The following is a 24,101-nucleotide window of genomic DNA, read 5'->3' as shown; positions in this document are numbered from 1 at the left end:
AAATATTTTCTACGTCTGTTCCTATGACTCCGCTCACACATGCACAAAACACTGCTTTTCTGCAAGCAAGGTGTTGTTGCTACTGTGGAGGAAAGTTCGGAGGAACTGTAAAGAATGTTCGTGACCACAATCACTTCACCGGCGAATTTATTGGGCCTGCATGTAATGACTGCAACCTTCTCAGGCGCAGACCGAAAAAGTTGATTGTGTTCTTCCACAACCTGGCATACGATCAGAACTTCATTATCAGGAAGTTGGGGTATGATAGTAAAGACATCTTCATCATTCCGAATTCAGAGGAGAAGCTGATAACTTTTTCCAAGAAGTTACATGATAAGTTCAGCATTCAGTTTGTCGATACGTTCCGTTTTATGAGTCGGGGTCTTGCTTCGCTCGCTGAGTTCTTGCCTGCAGACAAGTTTATAAGTACTACTGAGTTTTTCGCGCCTGATGAGTTGGAGTTGGTTACCCGCAAGGGTGTCTTCCCGTATGATTTTGTGGATTCTTTTGCTCGACTAGATGATACTCGTCTTCCATCCATTGATGATTTCTACAATAGTCTGACTGATTCCATGATTTCAGAGATGGAGTACGCTCATGCAGTGAAAGTCTGGGACAAGTTTCAGTGTGCTACTTTGGGGGAGTACGCTGACTTGTATCTAAAGACAGATGTCCTGATTTTGGCGGATGTATTCGAGAATTTCCGTTCCATATGTTTGGAGACATACAGCCTAGATCCGTCTCACTATGTTTCTTGTCCAGGGTTCGCTTTCGATGCGATGCTTCGAACCACAGGCGTACAGCTAGAGCTTCTTACCGATTATGATATGTACATGTTTGTGGAGGCTGGTATTAGGGGGGGAGTAGCGCAAAGCATTAAACGTCATTGCGTAGCCAATAACTCCTACATACCTGAGACATATGATGCATCCAAGCCATCCACATTCCTGGAGTACATTGATGCAAATAATTTGTACGGGTGGGCGATGTCTCTGCCGCTTCCAATTCGGCATTTCCAATGGGCAGACACATCAATTGATGTCGTGTTTGTCCCAGATGATTCTCCTACAGGCTACATTATTGAGTGTGATGTGGAGTACCCTCCCGAGCTCCATGAAAGTCATAAAGACCTGCCATTTCTCCCCATAAATCAGTGTCCGCCCGGCTCAAATCAATCAAAGTTGATGACAACACTTGAAAATAAAGAGCACTACATTGTCCACTACAAAAACCTCCAGCAAGCGGTATCTCATGGGCTGAGAGTGACTAAGATACATCGAGTCCTGCAGTTTGAGCAGTCGGCATGGTTGGAGCCCTATATTCGGCTGAATACCAACAAGCGGAAAGCAGCAGCCAACGAGTTCGAGAAGGAGTTCTTTAAGCTCGCTGTGAACTCGACATTTGGTAAACTGATGGAAAATAAAAGGCGGAGGCTCAAAATGGAGTTGGTGTGCTCTGAGAAGAGGTTCAAGAAGTTGGTGTGTCGTCCGTCCTTCAAGGACCGTACAATGTACGAACCGAATTTGTCTCTAGTCCACCTTAATCACGAGACCATCATTTTCGACAAGCCGATCTATGCCGGACTGGCCGTACTAGATCTTTCAAAGACTCTCATGTACGACTTCCACTACAATACCATGAAACCCCGTTACCATGACAATATTCACCTGATGTATATGGATACAGACAGTTTTGTGTATGAGATCCAGACAACAGACTTTTACTCAGACCTCAAAGCCGACCCTACACTGATGGCTAAATTCGACACCAGCTGCTACCCTTCCGACCACCCATGCTTCTCCCCCATCAACAAGAAAGTTGTCGGTAAATTCAAAGATGAATGTGGGGGAGAAGTGATGGAGGAGTTTGTAAGCCTACGGGCCAAACTCTACGCCTACAGGTGTGGTGGTAAGAGCGAGAAAAAGGCCAAGGGCATCCAGCGATGTGTGGTCAAAAACCACATAACATTCGATGACTACCTGGAAGCCCTGCAAGACCACCGCACAATGAGGGCAGGCGTTAGAGCAATTCGCTCCCATCAGCACATACTCTATACTGAGTACAGCAATAAGCTGGCCATAACGTGGGAGGACGACAAACGGCTGATCTGCGAAGATGGTATCCACACAGTACCCCACGGATATGTTGGAGGTGGCGAATAATTTTTTTTTCTGTAAATAGTTTTTGATTTAAATAGTTTGGCAGTTTGGTAGTTGTTTCCATTTGTTGTATAGTTTTTCTGTTTTTGCTGTACAGTTTATGTTTTTGATTTATAGTTTCCATTTTTGTTGTAAAGTTTCAGTTTTTTTATGTGTAGTTTTTGTTTTTGCTCCATTTTTGTTGTGTAAAATATGTTCTTAATTTAATAAATACAATTTTACCTACATATTGTTTATTATTTTTAATATAGAACCTATATCCCACGAGGTACTGATACTTATAAATGTCTTACAGAATGGTGAAATGTAATTATACACAAACATTAAAATATCTGCTTCCATGCAGCTTTTAAAACACGAGTACGCAAACATGAACTTGTTTATAAAAGTGAAATTGAACGCAGACATTACAAATATCTGCTTCCGTGCAGCTTTAAAACACGAGTACGCAAACATGAACTTGTTTATAAAAGTGAAATTGAACGCAGACATTAAAAATATCTGCTTCCATGCAGCTTTTAAACACATGTACGCAAACATGAACTTGTTTATAAAAGTGAAATTGAACGCAGACATTAAAAATATCTGCTTCCATGCAGCTTTAAAACACGTGTACGCAAACATGAGAAGAGATTATTACTTGTGAGTTAGGACTCTGAAAATTTTTTGGCCAGCTAAGATGGAGTAATAAATGTTTTTTTTTAAATTATCATTACTTTAACTAACGCATCCACAACGATAGTATTGATAACATATATTTTAGTTAAAACCTATAAGTGATAAGACTTTAAGAAAAAACTGTCGGTTACAACAACAAAATGACTGTGGATTTTGTGGATTTTGTGGATTCTGTGGATTTTGGTCTATAAGGTTCATAACAATGTTGGTAGAGAATTGTAACTCGACCTTGCATACACTAACATACTTTATAAACCTACAGCCGATGACGACATCCATCAGATGAAATCAAGATGGCAGTCTCCACTAAATAAGATGGTCCCTCCAGCAGACAACGATGGTATATATTTTTTTCCCTGATTTTCTAAGTTAATAATTATGATTTTCCAAGATGGTGGATGTAATGAAAAATTGTAATATGAATGAGTGGGGTGTTCGATGACGATGCCATTGTAACAGAGGGGTGGGGGTGCTAGATGATGTACTTGTAATTTAGAGGAGTGGGGTGTTCGATACGTAGGTTTTTAATTAAAATTTTATTAAATAATATTTTTTTAATTTTATTTTAAAATTTTGATTATTTAATTTTTTAAAATTTAAATTTTTTTTCATTAAAATCGGATAATAAATAAAGATTTTCAAGATGGCGGACGAAACTCAAAATAGAGGAATGTTGTAGAAAACAAAATGGCCACCGGACTTGATGTAATCCAAGATGGTCGCCGGAAGTGACGTAATCCAAGATGGTCGCAGGAAGGGACGCAATCTAAGATGGCCGCCGGAAGTGACGCAATCTAAGATGGCCGCCGGAAGTGAAGTAATCCAAGATGGCCGCTGGAAGTGACGTCATCCAAGATGGCCGCCTCGAATCCCCGAATCCCCCTCCCCCCTCCCCTGTCCCCATATGAACCAAATACACCTACTTATAAGATTTACAAAATATCCGAACGAATTCGATGTTGTGCCTACGAAGGGATATATGATTTTTTTTTGTCCTCCAACCCTTCTTTACTCTACCCCTTGCAGTAATGGTTGGTAGTATAAAAAATTATTTCAGACGAAAGTTGTAGATTATAATTTAAGGTTTTACAATAGTTGGTTAGTGGGCAAAATCTGAGCAGAGGGTTATAAGCAATAACGAAAAAAACAATTAAATTAACATGGCGTGTAAGACCGTGCCTAAAAATACTCAAAATTCGTCGTTAAAACTAATTAAATCTTGCAAGATGGTGTCTATGTTTTTTAAGTAGATTTCAAAGAAATACTACCTACCTATTGTAGCCGTTACGACGGTGTGAAGTACTAAACATTTTTATATAGTTTTTCGTTCCATGGTCCATAGACCCCAAAACCATGGTCAACTCAAAAGTTTATTTATATATATCTAATCACATTACATTTCTATGGACACAATAAATGCCGTAATTTTGCACAAATCACTTCCAAACTGATACATAAAATTTAGAAAAGAAAAATCTCAGTCTAATTGGTTAGTGGGCAAAATCTGAGCAGAGGGTTATAAAATGGGAAGATTTTTGAAAAACAGAAAAATCGCTATAACTCCCATAATATGAAAATTTTCACATATGTTTGAACATATATTATAACAAATAACTACAAATGATATATTGTAAGCTGGTACAACACATGGCTATAGTTATTTTACATACTTATATGAAATAATTTTTTCGAGATTACACTGAGTATTTCTTACGAAAATTGGCACATTATTAGATAGATATCAAAGAAAGACTACTAAATATTGTAGCCTTTACCATGCTGTGTTTGTCAACTCAAAAATTTATTTATATATATATATATCTAATCACATCACATTTCTATGGACACAATAAATGCCATAATTTTGCACAAATCCCTTCCAAACTGATACATAAAATATAGAAAAGAAAAATCTCAGTCTAATTGGTTAGTGGGCAAAATCTGAGCAGTGGGTTAGACAATGGGAAGATTTTTTTAAAAACAGAAAAATCGCTATAACTCCCATTAATATGAAAATTTTCACATCTGTTTGAACGTATAATATAACTCGTAGGAGTAATACTGAAAAGTTTCGTCCGAAATTTTTTTTTCATAAATCCAACCATTATGCCAGGGTTGGAAAAAACATGGGTTAGAGAGCAAAATAAATTCATCTCTGTCTTAGTAGGAACACCATTTAATCCGTCCCAGTTGTTTCTAAATATTATAATTTTTTATCCAAAAATTTTTTTCTAAAAACATTTTTGATAAGACAAACCATTCCTGCAAGGAGTTGAACAAAAAAAAGTATAGAAATAAAGAAATCATAATTTTCGAGTCATGTACGCTATTTAGTCCGTTCTTATTTATTGTGATACCTTAAAATATTATCTAAAACTTTTGTTACAAGTAATTTTTCATACGATGACCCATTACTTCAATGGGTGGAAAATAACAGGGGTTTGAAGGACAAAAAAATTTATAACTCCTTTAGTAGGCACACTAATGAATCCATTCGAATTGTTAGTAAACCTTTTAAAAATTATCTAAAACTTTTTTTCAGAAAAAATTTTTTGATTCAACCAACCACCCATTGCTGCTAAGAATGAAATAAACAGTGGTTGAAGATCAAAAAATCGATAACTCCCATTATGTAAGCTATAAAATTTATATCTTCTAAAAATTATCTAAAATTTTGGTCTGAAAAAAAATAATGATACGACGACCCATTACTGAAAGGAGTTGAAAAAACCAGGGGTTATAATTAAAAAAAATATTCCGTAACATATACATAAATACAAAAAAATCATTAATTGTTTGTAGTTATAATAAATCTGTTATAATTCATTGCAAAAATATTAATATTACCTTTGGCATAAACATTTTTTTATGAAACAAACTATTACCATAAAAACAAGGGTTAAAACAATTTTCAAACTTTTTTTCTGTCAAATCATCGAATTAATTTTAAACCATCTTAATATTATTTTAAAACTTGGTACAGAGCAAACTTTATACAACCACGAATTAGTACAAGCAATTGAAAACGTGTTTGGAGGTCGAAAAAAAATTCATAACTACTTTAGTAGACATTTTAAGGTGGATGCATTGAGTTGAAAACATTCGAAACATTTTCTCTTCATAAAATTTGAGTAAATGTTTTGTCGATCATTTTTGAATATTGTATATACAAAGTTATTAAAATGGTCCAGATGTTTATCAAAGTTTCCAAAAGGATTTTTATTTTATTTTAATTGATGTTTCATTCAAGCATATTTTTTGAACCATGGAAAAGATAATCGAATATTCATAATTGGACTTTATTTTCTTTTACCGTGCTTATTCATATGCTCAGTTAATATTGGAAAGCTATTCAAGGAACTGTTTACAAGTAAATGTAGTTACTGCGAAACACAAAGCGGAATGCTCGGGTAAGAATCCAAATCCAGTATTACTGCGAACACTATTTTGTAGTGGTACAGTTTTTTTCGTGTTAATGTACAAGTTTAAAAAGATCGATAATTTTACATGAATATGTCTGTCCTAGTTACCAAAAAATGTTACGATGTAGTTAGCAAAAAATTAATTTTAGCTCGAGTTGCATCTATCGCGTTTCGCCAGTTGCACTTATGTTATTCCAATATTACGCTGCAGAAAAATACAAAGCGATGGACGGGAATTCTTATGTTCATAATATAGTTTCTTTTTGTAAAATATCCATTTTCTGTAACTGTAATTTCAATGAAAACTTTTTTCAGCTCAAAACATAACATTTTGCCCTTCGCCATTGCATAGCTTCTCCCTTTTTGTGTCAATCGTAACCGTGAAACATGGCTAATGAACGGAATAATAACACCAGGATTTTATTTTAAGGAAAACTTTTCGATTTATTAGAAAGGTATTTTCGCTTAGGCCTGTTGTACCTAGGGAAATGTGACGTATGAAAACGTAAAGGAAACAAAATCTTCTAAAAATAGTAATTACAAAAATTTCCAAAACAATAATAGTTTTTGAACAGTAAATTAATAACATTAATGTAATATATATCTGTGAGCATACCGTAGTTTCTATATACAATAAGCTGAACACTTTGTTCTACAAATATGCAAGGAAGACGTTTAATAAACGACAGTAGATATACCTGAAAATACGAGTGTTTACCCCCCGAGCAACAAAACCCTTGGGCTTCAGATTACCCCCCACGCCCCCCCCCCCCCCCATCACCACCCCCCCGGCTGGCTCACCAGAGCAACCCTTCACAAACATATTTTCCGTGTCCACCCTCGCTCTTCGTGGTGGAAAAATCCTAATTATTATTTTTTAGAACGAGCATTTCCATACGTCCAAATAGGGCGAATTAGAAACGTCCAGTGCACATTCTCCAGCTAGATGAGAAAGACCTAAGTGGGCCATATTTTTACACCTCCTACTCAGAGCATGTCAATTTAATGATAGGTGCTATAAAGAGTAAGAACGTTGATGCAGGAAAAAAAATGAATTATTTTTTTTTCTTTGAACCACAAATTGTTGCTATAATTTTGATGAAAGTGTATCTTTATACGTTTCAAAATTAAGAAGCCACCACTCAAAGAAAATATTTCGGGGAAAAATTCTTTTTTTCTGTTCTTTGTATGTGAAATAATTGTGATGACAGTGAAAAATTAAATCATGGTTGTATAAGAACGTGAAATTTAATTTTAAATTACATATTTAAAATAAAACAGTTTTTTTCTTTACTCATACTCCACTATATTTTAATATGAAATTTACCATTAACCTAGGGCCTCTCTCCTACATTAGTTTAGGGTAAAATTAAATGCATTGTAAATGTAGCGTATCTGTATGGTAAATTTCCCATGTACAATTCTTATGTTATTAAACTACTGTTTAGTGATAAAGAATTAAACTATAATATGTTTTGTACGTGTAGACTAACTTCGTTAGTAATTTATTTTGCTCTATTGGTTTTGTAAAAACTGTTTCGTGTATGACTTTGTACAAGCGTTTCCCAAAGTTTTCTCCACGGAACCCTTATTGATTCTCAGAAGCTCCATCCATGGCAGCCAGATGATGACCGAGATTAAGGGGATCAATGGTGTAAAAAAACAAACCAAAAAAGGGTTAATTTATATTGTTCCTGGTTAGTTTTATAAATCCATGTCTGTGTTGAACAGTGCAAACCCCATAATTTTCTGAGCACTGTAAGTGATTTAAATTATAATGCGAAACAACAGTCAGCGAGAATAACACGGTCGGGCAGACCAGACATACGTGACTGCGGTCCATGATCTGTGAAGAGCGTGGGGTCGGTAAGGGCGACAGTCCCACGTCTCTGGCGTGCAGTTGTCTCCTTGGTGACGTGCCTCAGTGCCCGGGTATATAATGTCCGCCAGACGCGCTATAGCGCAAGCACACAACACGAAACTACATTGTAGATTTTTTTTTTTTGTAAATGAAACATATTCATGAAAACTTACAGATATTTGTGAGTTTGTACATTTACATGAAAACAGCTATCGCAAAATAATAGTGTTCGCACTAATATTGGATTCGGATTCTTACCCGGGCATTTGTGGTTTGTATTTATTGTCCCTGTACCTCCGATAGTTACAGCTTTTTGTAGACCCTTCCTAAATAGCCTTCCAGTTTTAACTGAGCGCATTGATAAGCAAAATAAAACAATGTAATGTCCAATTATTGAACTTTTTTGTCTTTCCCGTGGTTTCAAACAATTATACTTAAATGAAACATCTAATAATATATAAAATTATGGGCCAATTTTCGTAAGAAATACTCAGCATATCTCTAGACCCATGTGTTACACAAAGCTAAAATTTATTTCTTGTAGTATTAAAAACTATTTATTGGAAACTGGTTTGCAAATGAATCTTTTTAAAAAAAAAATACAACATTGGTTTTTTTTCTGTTAGTTCCAGATCTTTGAAAAGTTTTAATTTTAACTGATATTTCAGTATTTTTTTCTGTTTCATTTATCCATAAATGTAAAGCAGTAAATATTCCATTATTGTAATAAAACAAATAAACATTATGTGGATAGCCAGTAACGGAGGGGTAGAGAAAAGAAATATACTCTACATGACCGTTGTATGTCCTAATTTTCATGGTTTGTGTAGTTTATTTGATTGAAATAGTCTGTGTCATGAGGCTTGTCTTTAATTTAACATATTTTTGATGAGTAAACATCTTAGCACTCGGTATACGATATTTGGTACGCATAACTTCGTGAATTGAACGTAAGTCGCATGGAACGGAAATGTGTAACCACGAAGCTGCCATCTGTGGTGGATGGAGCGAAACAAAGTTCACAAAGCCAACGGGAACTCTAATATAATTAACTGTTTAATGAATTTTAACCAGTTTAACAGTTTATTTTAATCCTTGACTTTAATCAGGCCCAAAGCCGGGAATTAGTATTATTTTTAAGGTCACTATCGCTTTTATTGAAGCCGTTTTAATATATAGTTTGGAATTTCGGTCTGCTGATCAAATCATTCAATAATCGACGTCGTTGCTCCGGCAAAGAATTCTAGCTATGTGTGCAGAAACTACTTGTGATTAGCATCAAAAAAAGTTGTTAAAAAACTATTTTTAAATTTGTCTCGCTCGGTATTATTTTTAAGAATTCTACGCTAAATTTCCTGGCTGAGTTTCGTATTATAAGCGTGTTTGCAACATGAGAACGCATTACTTTGCTCGTTATTGAGGTTAGTGAAATATTCGCTATTTTTTTTGTTAACGTATTAATGGCCTAGTTTATGCGTAACCTTGAGAAGCACAGTTTGAGGCAAGTTGCATGACACCTACTACAGTGAGTGAAACTGTCTGAAGATGAGTGCGCCCCGGCCAGGACATGGTGATCTCCGGCCTGCACAAGACCAACCACGACGAGGCGCAGAAGCTGGCCCTGACGCTGGCGCAGAACTGGATCACCACCAACTACATGGCGTACGAGGAGAGCAAGGCCATGTACGAGAAGTACGACGCGCGCGTCATGGGCATGCCGGGCCGCGGGGGCGAGTACGAGAACCAGATCGGCTTCGGCTGGACCAACGGTGTGGCGCTCGACTTCCTCCACCAGTTCGGCAACGAGCTGGTCTCCCCCACCATACGGGAGGCCATGGTGAGGCACTTCTCCTTCCGCCCCTCTGCCCCCGCGAGACGAGTCCTCCCCACTTGCGGGGATTAGCCCTAGCCATCGGCAACGAGCTGGTCTCCCCCACCATACGGGAGGCCATGGTGAGGCACTTCTCCTTCCGCCCCTCTGCCCCCGCGAGACGAGTCCTCCCCACTTGCGGGGATTAGCCCTAGCCATCGGCAACGAGCTGGTCTCCCCCACCATACGGGAGGCCATGGTGAGGCACTTCTCCTTCCGCCCCTCTGCCCCCACGAGACGAGTCCTCCCCACTTGCGGGGATTAGCCCTAGCCATCGGCAACGAGCTGGTCTCCCCCACCATACGGGAGGCCATGGTGAGGCACTTCTCCTTCCGCCCCTCTGCCCCCGCGAGACGAGTCCTCCCCACTTGCGGGGATTAGCCCTAGCCATCGGCAACGAGCTGGTCTCCCCCACCATACGGGAGGCCATGGTGAGGCACTTCTCCTTCCGCCCCTCTGCCCCCGCGAGACGAGTCCTCCCCACTTGCGGGGATTAGCCCTAGCCATCGGCAACGAGCTGGTCTCTCCCACCATACGGGAGGCCATGGTGAGGCACTTCTCCTTCCAGCCACCTGCCCCCGAGAGACGAGTCCTCCACACTTGGGAGGGGGGATCTTGTAATTTGATATATTTTGATATCATATAAGCCTTCCATGCTATATTTTTCTTTGGCTTTACTACTTTGCTACTTGTACATTTGTAGTCACCGTCATTATGCAAATTTTAAATATTTTGATACCCCATTAATCTTAAATGTTATTTCTTTTCCTTTGGCTTTACATGCTTCTGCTACTAGTTGAACTGGTGTAATTATGATAACATATCCTCGTGGGGCTTACATACTAGTGCCCATTAGTAAATATTCGTTTGTAACAATATATAGAAGGTCTGGGAGATATGATTTATGCCTTGACAATCCAAAATTTTGGATAAATAGTTGAAAATTATAAAGAAAACAAAATGGAAGAACCCAAGATGGCGGGGCTTAATCCTCCTTAAAGGGCTCCGTACACCCCCGGGTCATCTGTCAGCTTACCTCAGAGTTCCCACCATGCAAAAATATATACTATATCTAAACAAAATGTACTAGATTGTTATTTTCTATTATTTTACACTATTTAGACAGTTTGACGATATTAGTACATTCTTATAAATGAACTCAAAATGTAAAGCCACTTTAGTAGTATAGAAAAGGGGCTCCGGCGCCTGGGTTCAGGGTGAGGATTGAAGATTGTCGGTCAGCCATATTGGATTGTGACGTCACGGCGGCCATCTTGGATGAGCGTAACAGGACACAGCGTAACGGGACAAGTAGTGCCGTGACCATGACATTGACATTGGCGGCCATCTTGGATCCGCCATCTTTAAATCGAGAGCCCCACTCATTATGATGAAATTTTCGTCCCTGTCGCCATATAGATTTTTTTCTGTTCCACTGAAGGCCGCCATCTTGGATTAGCGTAAAAAAACACAGCGTTACAGGACACATCGTAACGGGACACAGCGCAACGGGACAAGTAGATCACAGCGGCCATGTTGGATCCGCCATTTTGGATGACGTCATTTTGTTTTCTCGAACATTCCGGCGTTGTGTTTTCCGCCATATTGGATGATGTCACCATTGCAATTTCCGTTACGGTCGCCATCTTTAACTTTTTTATTTATTATCCGATTTCATTGGAAAAAAATTTAAAATTTATAAAAAAATTCACTTAATAAAATTTTAATGAAAAACATTAAAAAATTGTACTTTTACGACACGGAGTTCGGAGTCCTCGGTTCGAACCCGGTGTGGTCAAAAAAATAAAAATGACGACCGATCCTTCCCCCGTGGTAGCTGCTGGCATACTGATTCCCACCACTTTTTTTCAAAGCATATATATCGTCAGCTGGTAATATGTCATGTCCGCCATATTGTCTTCGTCCGCTGGAGATCACCATCTTGTTTTCGTCTGCTAAGTGTGCTGATACCATGTGGGTATAATTATCTGGTCACCACACCTTTGACGTTGACCTTGAACTTTGACCTTGACCTTGAAATTTGACTTTGACCTTGAACTTTGACCATGACCTTTAAATTTGACCTTGACCTTGAAATTTGACATTCACCTTGAAATTTGACCTTGACCTTGAAATTTGACCTTGACCTTGAACTTTCACCTTGACCTTGAAATATGTCTTATACTTGAACTTTGACCTTGCAATTTGACCTTGACCTCTAATTTTGACCTTGACCATGAAATTTGACCTTGACCTTGAACGTTGACCTTGACCTTTAAATTTGACCTTGACCTTGAATTTTGACCTTGACCTTGAAATTTGTCTTTGTCCTTGAAATTTGACTATATCCTTGTCGAACATCATGTATCCGACATTTTATGTTCAGTACATGCTACCAGGAGCTACCACCTGCTGGAGTACGCCATCTTGTGTGTGTACTTGTATTATAGAGTACATTTCCATTTGGATAATTTTATTCTAACCTGCTACAGTGCAGTAATAATTTATTACAGAGGTGCCCCCACCATTTTGAAATTCGGCCGCCATCTTTAAATCATGTAATAATGTAGCTAGAAAAGCGGGAAAAAATCCAAAATTCATTAAATAAATCACTCATTAACTTACACATCGATACGATCCGCTCCAGTCCTTGGTTCGATCCTTGATCGATGAAATAATGTTTAATTTAATGAAAAAAATAACAATAATTCCAATAAACCATGTTAAACATTCTTAAAGAGACTTTAAATCCTCTACTACCATCATCCTATCAGACATCAAGACCACCATATTGGAAATTCGTAATTGTAATGCTAGAGATTCGGGAAAAAGTTAAAAATTCATTAGATAAATTTGTAATCTATATACTGATTGATTAGATCGACTAAGGTCCTTGGTTTGATCCCTGGCCGATACAAAACAACTTTAATTTTAAAAAAGTACCAGAAAAGTGTAAGGTTCGAGAAATAAAAGACCACAAAGTCTTTTACAAACATAATATTTATTACACAATTTCTATCCTACTACAGAATCACTTGCGAAAGCCAGCAATCTTATAAACATTTAGCCCTGCATAGACGTGCAACAACTACTTCTTAGCTCCAACAGCTCCAAATGCTCCAAATGCTCCAAATGGCTCCAACAGCTCCAAATGGCTCCAAATGCTCCAAACGGCCTCAAAATGGCTCCAACAGCTCCAACAGCTCCAAATGCTCCAACTGCCTTTTCTTTGAACAGCTACAATGATATTGGGCTACAATGCTACGAGTCTAAGAGACTACGAGGCTACAAGGCTACGAGTCTAAAAGGATCAAGCTGGTTCCGAGTTAAAAAAGGCTGCGAGACTGCATGACTAAAAGACCGCATGGCTACGAAACTACATGTCTATGAAGCTACAAGGATACAAGTCTAATCGGCTCCAACACGCAATGCACGCGCAATACATGCAATTTACACGCAATATGGGGATTTTCTCCGTGTGCTTCTGATTATCCTTGTCAAAATTTTATGGTTTTCTCCAAATGCTTCTGAATAACCTTGTCAATATTATGATGGTTTTCTCCGTGTGCTCCCGATTATTCTTTATAAAATTTGATGGTTTTCTCCAAATGCTTCTGATTATCCTTGTCAATATTATGATGGTTTTCTCCGTTTGCTCCCGATTATTCTTGTTAATATTTTGATGGTTTTCTCCGTGTGCTCCTGATTATTTCTGGCTGGACATATGATGGTTTTCTCCGAGTGCTCCTGATTATTTCTGGCTAGACATATGGTTTTCTCCGAGTGCTCCTGATTATTTCTGGCTAGACATATGATGGTTTTCTCCGAGTGCTCCTGATTATTTCTGGGCTAAACATATGATGGTTTTCTCCGAGTGTTCCTGATTATTTGTGAGAAATCGGTCTCTGCATGAAGGATTTTTTACTTAATGAGTCATGTCATGTTATTCAGAGTTACATTTAATTAGTGAACTTCTGCTACTTAATCATCACTTGTAAAATTTTTATCAGGTGAAAATTTAAAAAAAAAATCATTACTCAGTCGAATAATAATCTCTGAGAAATCTAAGAAGCACTAACAGGAAGGACTAACTTCCTTCTCCTTGGAGTCTAGCGAAGCCAACCTTCCTTTGCGATCGATAGTGAGCATTTCGCATCCCTCATTAATGAAATAGATATTATTTACCTACAAGCAACACGTGGCGACATCTGTTGATAACAGCCAGAACTACTTGCATCAATTTGCTTTGCATTAGATAACTTAACTCTCGCTGATGAAATATTTAAAAAATTCTATTTAAGAAATGGTACAATTGAAGAAAACTGACAGTTTGTATCTAACATTAGTCACAGAAGCTACCATAGATCATGGTTTGTCATCTGCAGCTGAATCGGAAGGAAGCCGCTGTAGATACTGTGGCAAGGATTTCGTCATGAGAAGGAATGCTAGACGTCATGAGAAGAATGATTGTGCTAGAAACCCACTACGCAACATATTAAGCTGCAATCGTTGTAGCAGGTTGTTAACATGAATTGACAGCTTAAAAAGACATGGTAGAACATGTAAAGTCAAGACTACTTACGGCATAGAGGACACCGATGGATCCACTAGACTGAAGAAGAGTGATCTGCATTACGACCATAATTTTCCTTGTCCTGAGCGGGATGGTATTAGCTCACCCGATCGTGAGGAAGAACATAAATTGAAGGATGCTAATGGCTTCGGGAAGACTGAAACTAATGGAAGTATCAACACCGTGAAAAGTGAGAATACATTCAAGCCTATATTCAGTAGATACTCCATTCTTTGTAAAAATGATGATGGACTCCTAAAAAGGAAGCATGAAGACGATGAAGACACTTCGACATCATCGATAGCGAATTCATACGGTAATCTGGGTGAAGAGGATGTCTTCTACAGTGATTGTTACAGTGACTCTGAGGCTGTTGACAAAGGCATAGACTGTGATGAAGCACCTAGAGCTGACAAGATCGAAGAATGTGGCGATGTCCTGAGACCGAAACGATGGAAACGTTGTGTTATAATAAATAAATCTGATAATGATTATTATGATCACTGGGATGATTGTGATATTAAAAGTATTTATAATAAACAAGCAAGTAAGATGGTGGTAGAAGATATTGATTACACATCATGGAAAGATCTAAAAAATATTGGTTGACCGGCTAAGACTTCTACATGGCTCGCTTTGTGCAGGAAACTATTTGTGCATCAAAGAAATATCCTTCATACTCAAATAACTGAGGAAAGCTGGCTACATACAATAATGGCTTCTTTTACTTGTATTTGTGTAATGTTGAGAAGTAATTAAATTTTGAAAGTAAAAATTTAAGGTTTTTTTTCTTGTATTCTGATTTCCAGCTAAGCCTGTGTATTTCCGCTACTGTATGTGTGTGTACGTTCCGTTTCCTGTGTGTACTGTGTGTACGTTCGGTTTCCTGTGTGTACTGTGTGTACGTTCCGTTTCCTGTGTGTACTGTGTGTACGTTCCGTTTCCTGTGTGTACTGTGTGTACGTTCCGTTTCCTGTGTGTACTGTGTGTACGTTCCGTTTCCTGTGTGTACTGTGTGTACGTTCCGTTTCCTGTGTGTGTACTGTGTGTACGTTCCGTTTCCTGTGTGTACTGTGTAATCATTACATTTATTGCGTGTAAATTGCATGTATTGCGCGTACATTGCGAACATTGCGTGTTGGAGCCGAGTAGACTTGTTTCCTTGTAGCTTCATAGACATGTAGTTTCGTAGCCATGCGGTCTTTTAGTCATGCAGTCTCGCAGCCATGTATAACTCGGAACCAGCTAGATCCTTTTAGACTCTTAGCCTTGTAGCCTCGTAGTCTCTTAGACTCGTAGCATTGTAGCCCAATATCATTGTAGCTGTTCAAAGAAAAGGCAGTTGGAGCATTTGGAGCTGTTGGAGCTGTTGGAGCCATTTTGAGGCCGTTTGGAGCATTTGGAGCCATTTGGAGCTGTTGGAGCCATTTGGAGCATTTGAAGCATTTGGAGCTGTTGGAGCTAAGAAGTAGTTGTTGCACGTCTATGCAGGGCTAAATGTTTATAAGATTGCTGGCTTTCGCAAGTGATTCTGTAGTAGGATAGAAATTGTGTAATAAATATTATGTTTGTAAAAGACTTTGTGGTCTTTTATTTCTCGAACCTTACACTTTTCTGGTACTTTTTTAAAATTAAAGTTGTTTTGTATCGGCCAGGGATCAAACCAAGGACCTTAGTCGATCTAATCAATCAGTATATAGATTACAAATTTATCTAATGAATTTTTAACTTTTTCCCGAATCTCTAGCATTACAATTACGAATTTCCAATATGGTGGTCTTGATGTCTGATAGGATGATGGTAGTAGAGGATTTAAAGTCTCTTTAAGAATGTTGAACATGGATTATTGGAATTATTATTTTTTCATTAAATTAAACATTATTGCATCGATCGAGGATCGAACCAAGGACTGGAGCGGATCGAATCGATATGTAAGTTAATGAGTGATTTATTTAATGAATTTTGAATTTTTTCCCGCTTTTCTAGCTACATTATTACATGATTTCAAGATAGCGGCCGAATTTCAAGATGGCGGGGGCACCTCCGTAATAAATGATTACTGCAATGTAGCAGGTCAGAATAAAATTATCCAGATGTAAATGTACTCTATAATACAAGTACACACACAAGATGGCATACTCCAGCAGGTGGTAGCTCCTGGCAGCATTTACTGATCATAAAATGTCGGATACATGATGGTCGACAAGGACAAAGTCAAATTTCAAGGACAAAGACAAATTTCAAGGTCAAAGTCAAAATCCAAGGTCAAGGTCAAATTTAAAGGTCAAGGTCAAAGTTCAAGGTCAAGATCAAATTTCATGGTCAAGGTCAAAGTTCAAGGTCAAGGTAAAAGTTCAAGGTCAAGGTCAAATTTCAAGGTGAAGGTCACATTTCAAGGTAAAAGTTCAAGGACAAGGTCATATTTCAAGGTCAAGGTCAAATTTCAAGGGCAAGGTAAAGGTCAAATTTCAAGGCAAAGGTCAAATTTCAAGGTCAAAGTTCAAGGTCAAGGTCAAAGTTGTGGTGACCAGATAATTATACTTACATGTTATCAGCACACTCTAGCGGACGAAAACAAGATGGTGATCTCCAGCGGACGAATACAAGATGGCGGACATGACGTCATACCAGCTGACGATATATATGCTTTGAAAGAAAGTGGTGGGAATCAGTGTGCCAGCAGCCACCGCGGGGGAAGGATCGGTCATCATTTTTATTTTTTTGCCCCCACCGGGTTCGAACCGAGGACTCCGAACTCTGTGACGTTAAAGTACAATTTTTTAATGTTTTTATTAAAATTTTATTAAGTGAATTTTTTTATAAATTTTAAATTTTTTTTCATTAAAATCGGATAATAAATAAAAAAGTTAAAGATGGCGACCGTAACGGAAATTGCAATGGTGACGTCATCATCCAATATGGCGGAAAAAACAATGCCGGAATGTTCGAGAAAACAAAATGACGTCATGAAAAATGGCGGATCCAAAATGGCCGCCGTTATCTACTTGTCCCATTGCGCGGTGTCCCATTACGATGTGTCCCGTAACGCTGTGTCCCGTTTCGCTCATCCAAGATGGCGGCCTCCAGTGGAACAGAAAAAAATCAATATGGCGACAGGGACGAAAATTTCATCATAATGAGTGGGGTGATCGATTTAAAGATGGCGGATCCAAGAAGGCCGCCGGGGTCAAGGTCATGGTCACGGTACTACTTGTCCCGTTACGCTGTGTCCCGTTACGCTCATCCAAGATCGCCGCCGTGACATCACAATCCAATATGGCTGACCGACAATCTTCAATCCTCACCCTGAACCCTGGCGCCGGAGCCCCTTTTCTATACTACTCACTTTATTAACAACAAATATTAAATTAAATAACTTTACTTAATTGTTGTAAATACAATGAATTTTAGATCTCCCCTTGTTGTCTTTAATACAACGAATGTAAGAATTGTAATTCTTAAATTTCAGAGATTTTGTGATTTACTATGTAATGTTTAGTATTTTTAAAAGAATTACTTATTAACGGTTAGTTATTTATTATATTTACACTTCCACGTCACCCTTACTTACAAGGAAATAACAGAAATGAAATACCTTTTTTTTTGTTATCTAATTATGTTTTCTTCTGAAACCGTAAAATTTATAGCAAATAAATGTTTCCAATAATATATTTCTGATAGTCCATTTAACAAAAGGAGTTTCTAGTTTGTTTCTTTATTATTTTAGTTTGTTATGTAACTGCTGAAAATTATCTTTCAGTTGCTGCTGATGTAAATGGAGGTCCATAACAGCTTTGACTAACGTGTTTTTAGAGTAAAAACCTATAAAAGTAATAGATCTAGTACGACAGTACTAACTGTGGGAACCATGGTTTATCTGAATCATGATTGGAAGAATAAACCCAACAGAGCGATAACAAAAATAAAATTTTGGTTTTTTGGGGTCTGAGGGGAGTATCATGAAATGCTCCTCTCCCAGAACAGCTTTCAAAAGCTGATGCTTTGATACACTTTTTTTTTTTTTTTTTTTTTTTTTTGGCTATCTGATGACCTTAAAGTTGCTTTTTCAAAAGTTAAAATTTTTAAATCAATCGTGACACTTATGAACGGTGGATCATCATGATTGTGTCCTAATACATGTTCAAAGATAAGGCTACTTACACTATGAATATTTATATTGAGTGGACATAAATTGAGCCATATAGTCGTTATTTTAGCTGGTTTTTGACATGATAACGTTTTATAAATCGATGAACACCCGGCTGGACGCACGAAAAATTTTCACGTTCCGCCTGAGCCGAGCGTGCAAGAACCGGCCAACCACGGTGAAAGAAAATCTTCTATAATATCAAACAGGTTAAGGCCGGCTTTTCAACCAGTTGTTCGTGATTATATCCAAACAAATTATTTAAATTAAATTTGTATAAAAACTGTAAATAATATTTGAAAATTAAAAAAAGTATGCAATTTTTCATCAATGTTTTCTTATGACGTTGTCACTTAAACATTATCGTCCGTAAACCGACTTTACAGACAACCCCCACTTTTTTATGTTGAGTGGCCATAAACTGAGCCATATATTCTTTATTTCAGCTGGTTTTTATGAATTTCTCTTCTTCCCTGCTCCTACGTGCAGCTGTACCTTGTCGGCTTCAAAGAGTGTTCTTCCTCCCAGGGCGCCCAGGAAGAGAGGGTGGAGCCGGCCGCCGAGGTGGAGCATGCCCCCACGCCTTTGTGAGTGCAGCTGTACCTTGCCGGCTTCAAAGAGTGTTCTTCCTCCCAGGGCGCCAAGGAAGAGAGGGTGGAGCCGGCCGCCGAGGTGGAGCATGCCCCCACGCCTTTGTGAGTGCAGCTGTACCTTGCCGGCTTCAAAGAGTGTTCTTCCTCCCAGGGCGCCAAGGAAGAGAGGGTGGAGCCGGCCGCCGAGGTGGAGCATGCCCCCACGCCTTTGTGAGTGCAGCTGTACCTTGCCGGCTTCAAAGAGTGTTCTTCCTCCCAGGGCGCCAAGGAAGAGAGGGTGGAGCCGGCCGCCGAGGTGGACCATGCCCCCACGCCTTTGTGAGTGCAGCTGTACCTTGCTGGCTTCAAAGAGTGTTCTTCCTCCCAGGGCGCCAAGGAAGAGAGGGTGGAGCCGGCCGCCGAGGTGGAGCATGCCCCCACGCCTTTGTGAGTGCAGCTGTACCTTGCCGGCTTCAAAGAGTGTTCTTCCTCCCAGGGCGCCAAGGAAGAGAGGGTGGAGCCGGCCGCCGAGGTGGAGCATGCCCCCACGCCTTTGTGAGTGCAGCTGTACCTTGCTGGCTTCAAAGAGTGTTCTTCCTCTCAGGGCGCCAAGGAAGAGAGGGTGGAGCCGGCCGCCGAGGTGGACCATGCCCCCACGCCTTTGTGAGTGCAGCTGTACCTTGCTGGCTTCAAAGAGTGTTCTTCCTCCCAGGGCGCCAAGGAAGAGAGGGTGGAGCCGGCCGCCGAGGTGGAGCATGCCCCCACGCCTTTGTGAGTGCAGCTGTACCTTGCCGGCTTCAAAGAGTGTTCTTCCTCCCAGGGCGCCAAGGAAGAGAGGGTGGAGCCGGCCGCCGAGGTGGAGCATGCCCCCACGCCTTTGTGAGTGCAGCTGTACCTTGCCGGCTTCAAAGAGTGTTCTTCCTCCCAGGGCGCCAAGGAAGAGAGGGTGGAGCCGGCCGCCGAGGTGGAGCATGCCCCCACGCCTTTGTGAGTGCAGCTGTACCTTGCCGGCTTCAAAGAGTGTTCTTCCTCCCAGGGCGCCAAGGAAGAGAGGGTGGAGCCGGCCGCCGAGGTGGAGCATGCCCCCACGCCTTTGTGAGTGCAGCTGTACCTTGCCGGCTTCAAAGAGTGTTCTTCCTCCCAGGGCGCCAAGGAAGAGAGGGTGGAGCCGGCCGCCGAGGTGGACCATGCCCCCACGCCTTTGTGAGTGCAGCTGTACCTTGCCGGCTTCAAAGAGTGTTCTTCCTCCCAGGGCGCCAAGGAAGAGAGGGTGGAGCCGGCCGCCGAGGTGGAGCATGCCCCCACGCCTTTGTGAGTGCAGCTGTACCTTGCCGGCTTCAAAGAGTGTTCTTCCTCCCAGGGCGCCAAGGAAGAGAGGGTGGAGCCGGCCGCCGAGGTGGAGCAGGCCCCTGAAGCCGAGCTGGACAGCGAGGACTCCGAGGAGGACCTTCACGCGCTGGCCGGGGCCGACCAGGAGGAGGAGCAAGACAAGCTGGCGGGGCTGGTAGACCACCGCTACTACGAGCAGTACTACGCCCAGAAGCGCGCAGCAGCCCGCGAGGCGTCCGAGGACCCGGAGGACACCGAGGCCCACGGAGGCTACGAGTAGCGACCTTACCACCACAACCACCCGGTCATCCTCGAGTGAAGCGACGAACCAGCCGGTCATCCTCGAATGAAGCGACGAACCGACTGTCTTCGTTTCACGTGCGAAGCAAGACAACTCGTGTGACGTGTTCATCGGAAGATGAGCGTATTGTCCGTGATAGTGCACTAGAACAAGAGTGACTAAATACGAAATATTTTAAAAACATCGTCCCAGAAACAAGTTTTTACCGTTTCAGACCGGTAACAAGACACAATACATATCCGAAAACATTCGTGTTGGTTTTTTTTTACTTATTGATTTCAAGCAGTATACATAATACTTTCCTCAATTAATGCAGAAAACGTCATGGGGAAATAATTTTTATCTCTCAACATTTACCATGAGATTGTAATTAACTTGTAATGAAAATAAAGTAATATGCACGAAATTTAGGCCCTGCGCTGAAGAAAGTTCAGCATAAACAAAGGTTCATCAGGAATTGGCAACGAATGTCAGTTTGCACTAGACAAGAATATAAGTAATTCTCTATTTTCCAAAAAAAAAAAAATTATAAATCTAGAAATTTAAACAATAATTTTTATTTAAAATACCTCTGAACTGTTTTCTTCATTTACCTATAATATTCCAAAAATAGCTCCACTGTCCAATTGTATCCTTTAGTTTCCCAGAGTAGTGATAATTCTTTCCATGCTTTTACTCATTGAGATTTTTATGTAATTATTTTTTGAAGGCCAGCGTGCAGTGCCTATTCACAGTTTCAGTTTGAAAGGAAGAAATTCTACCAACTTCGGAGTATTGTGAATTAATCTTATGACATCACGAGAAGCAGGCCTTAGTTTTAGCCATAATTACATTTCCTATGATTGTATGCTTGGATTTGAGTTTGTCAATAAACTTTAACATGAACATTTGAATTTTAGGTTGTTCCATTGGCGATGTGGTAATTACACTAACAGCATGGTTTTCAGAGGTAAGTGATCCATACACATGTAATGACACAAACAATGGTACTTCATCACAACTAAGTCAATGCTCTCGTAACTGGCCGATAAGCACATGTGTGCATGCAGCCCACGCCAACACTGTGATCCCTGGTAGTTGCGCACCAAACATCACGAATCTCTACCCTTGCACCCTGCAGAAAATATATATTTTTAGTAGCTAATGACATGACTCATTAAGCATAGATTGTAACTTACTGAAACATGCATCAGCGGGTGACTGAAGCCACATTCCCCATGGTCATTTGTCTGGGCCTTTGCTTCACAACTTGACAGCTGTATCACCCTTACCACATCTCCGAAAACAGTTAACTTATTTGAGGAATTTTTTTGTATCATAGGTGAGAGTCTCGGACATATATAAAATATTTCAGGTGTGTGTGGCAATGTGACATGTCTTGTTTTAGTTCAGTGAATTGCAGTTGTGATGGTGTTGTCGAAGAACTACTGTTCAAAGAAACTGAGGATTCGAAACACTGATGCAATATGGAGCAGATTAAGATATCACAATTTAAAAATAGGTACAAATAAATTCACAAATGCATCATGGTTGTGTCATAGTGCATATGCTGCACAATATAAACAAACCTAAATTGTTTACAAAAGATCAGTGACCATGGTATAGTGGTGCAATGTGCCGTGGATGACAAGATAACAAGATAACAATGTAAACATAATAATAAACATCCACAAATTTACAATTAGACAAAGTTTTGTGATACTGGATGTGTTACGTAATTATATAACATAAAATACAGTTCGAACAAATCGCAGAAAAGCCATTGGGGTGTCGTGGTATGGGTATGATGCAGGACGAAGCAACGAGATACTAGTGTCATGTTGGTCATCTGTTTGTGTACTATAAGGCATTGAAGCAGTACATTTTGCATCGGTGTCGAAAGCTGGAGAATTGAAAGGCTTTCAAAAAAATAGTCCAAAAACATAATTTATTTTTAAAAAGAAGTATAGATTAATGTGATATGGATCCTATTGATATTGCTGAGTCAATACATTAATCGTGCTTTCTTTACATAATGTATGCAAAAGAATAATGACATTTAATATTAAACTATTGTGGATAAACATAAGTTTAATATCAGTCATAAGTGGACAATGGGGGTTTTAAGAGAAAAATTAAATAATCATCAGTCAAATTATGAAATGTCTTAAAATACATATGATTAGCCACTAGACAATAGTCCACTTCATCAAGTATATTATAGTATTCATTTCAGTAAAGAAAAGTAAGTGTTATTGTTACCTTCAATTATTTAGCTTTTCCAATAATAAACTTCGCACATAAGGTTTGTGTATGTACAGTCAATTATCAATCATAACTAATGTTTAGTGCTCTTAGCCACTACTGTTAGCATAGGGGCCCATGCCATCATCCGCTTCCGATTTATTTACGAGAGAAGATTGAGATATTACACCTTAATATTTTGCAACTTGATTTCAGTGGCAATAGTGATGTGTAGACTGGGTACTTTTCCATGTGTTCTCTCGCAACCACATCACAACTGCTATTCATTTTGTTTATACACGAACTGTCACATTGTATCCCAAGGACCAGAAGGTGTTCCTTACTTTTTTTTATATGTGAATACTCTTCTGAGACTTGCCACATATGGGCACCTTTGAGCTTCATTTGAAGACGGCTTCTTTCATGGTGAATGACTAAATTCACTATGCAAGTTGTAAAAGATTGCATTTGAAATATAAACTGCATTAAAAGGCTCGGTATGTCTTGCCAACCTGTTTATGCTGTCCTAATTACTTTGCACCTCCTGCTCTGTATTTCCTCTTCTTCATCTCAAACGAAGCAAATTCTTGATCGTTCGATTAATATGAGTGCTCTCTCTCTCTCTGTCTCTGTCTCTGTCTCTCTCTCTCTCTCTCTCTCTCTCTCTCTCTGCCTCTCTCTCATGGTAAATATATAACTTACTTTCATAACAATTTTCAAGCAGTGACCATGTGGCCATTTTTGATTTGGCCAGGGTAGCCATCTGACATCAAAACGAAGTGCTCTTGCTGCTGGTTGCTCAATTATTTTTCTGAAATAAGGAATCACTCTGTACAGGTGTCACTGCATGAAAAGCCAAACTTCATTTATTAATTCCATTTTAATATTGACCAATACACTTCGTATGAAATATTTACATGATAAAAATCTAAGAAAGTCTTATTCATCTCATTTGCAGATAGTGTT

General features: G+C 39.4%; 1 protein-coding gene across 1 annotated transcript in view; it reads left to right on the top strand.

Annotated features, from left to right (window-relative positions):
* LOC134538758 (trehalase-like) overlaps positions 1-21,805 on the top strand; it is a 57,192-nt gene extending 35,387 nt beyond the window's left edge. Inside the window, exons 3-4 of the mRNA XM_063380237.1 lie at positions 9,685-9,957; positions 20,643-21,805. Of these exons, the coding sequence (XP_063236307.1) occupies positions 9,685-9,957; positions 20,643-20,891 (522 nt within the window). The 3' untranslated portion in view covers positions 20,892-21,805. The remainder of the gene's footprint in view (positions 1-9,684; positions 9,958-20,642) is intronic.
* Positions 21,806-24,101: the final 2,296 nt, after the last annotated feature.

Source organism: Bacillus rossius, chromosome 14 (assembly GCF_032445375.1).
Source record: "Bacillus rossius redtenbacheri isolate Brsri chromosome 14, Brsri_v3, whole genome shotgun sequence".
In the NCBI taxonomy this organism is placed as follows: Eukaryota; Metazoa; Arthropoda; class Insecta; order Phasmatodea; family Bacillidae; genus Bacillus; species Bacillus rossius.
Note: the sequence above shows the minus strand (reverse complement) of the source record. Positions and strands in the feature narration are given on the sequence as shown.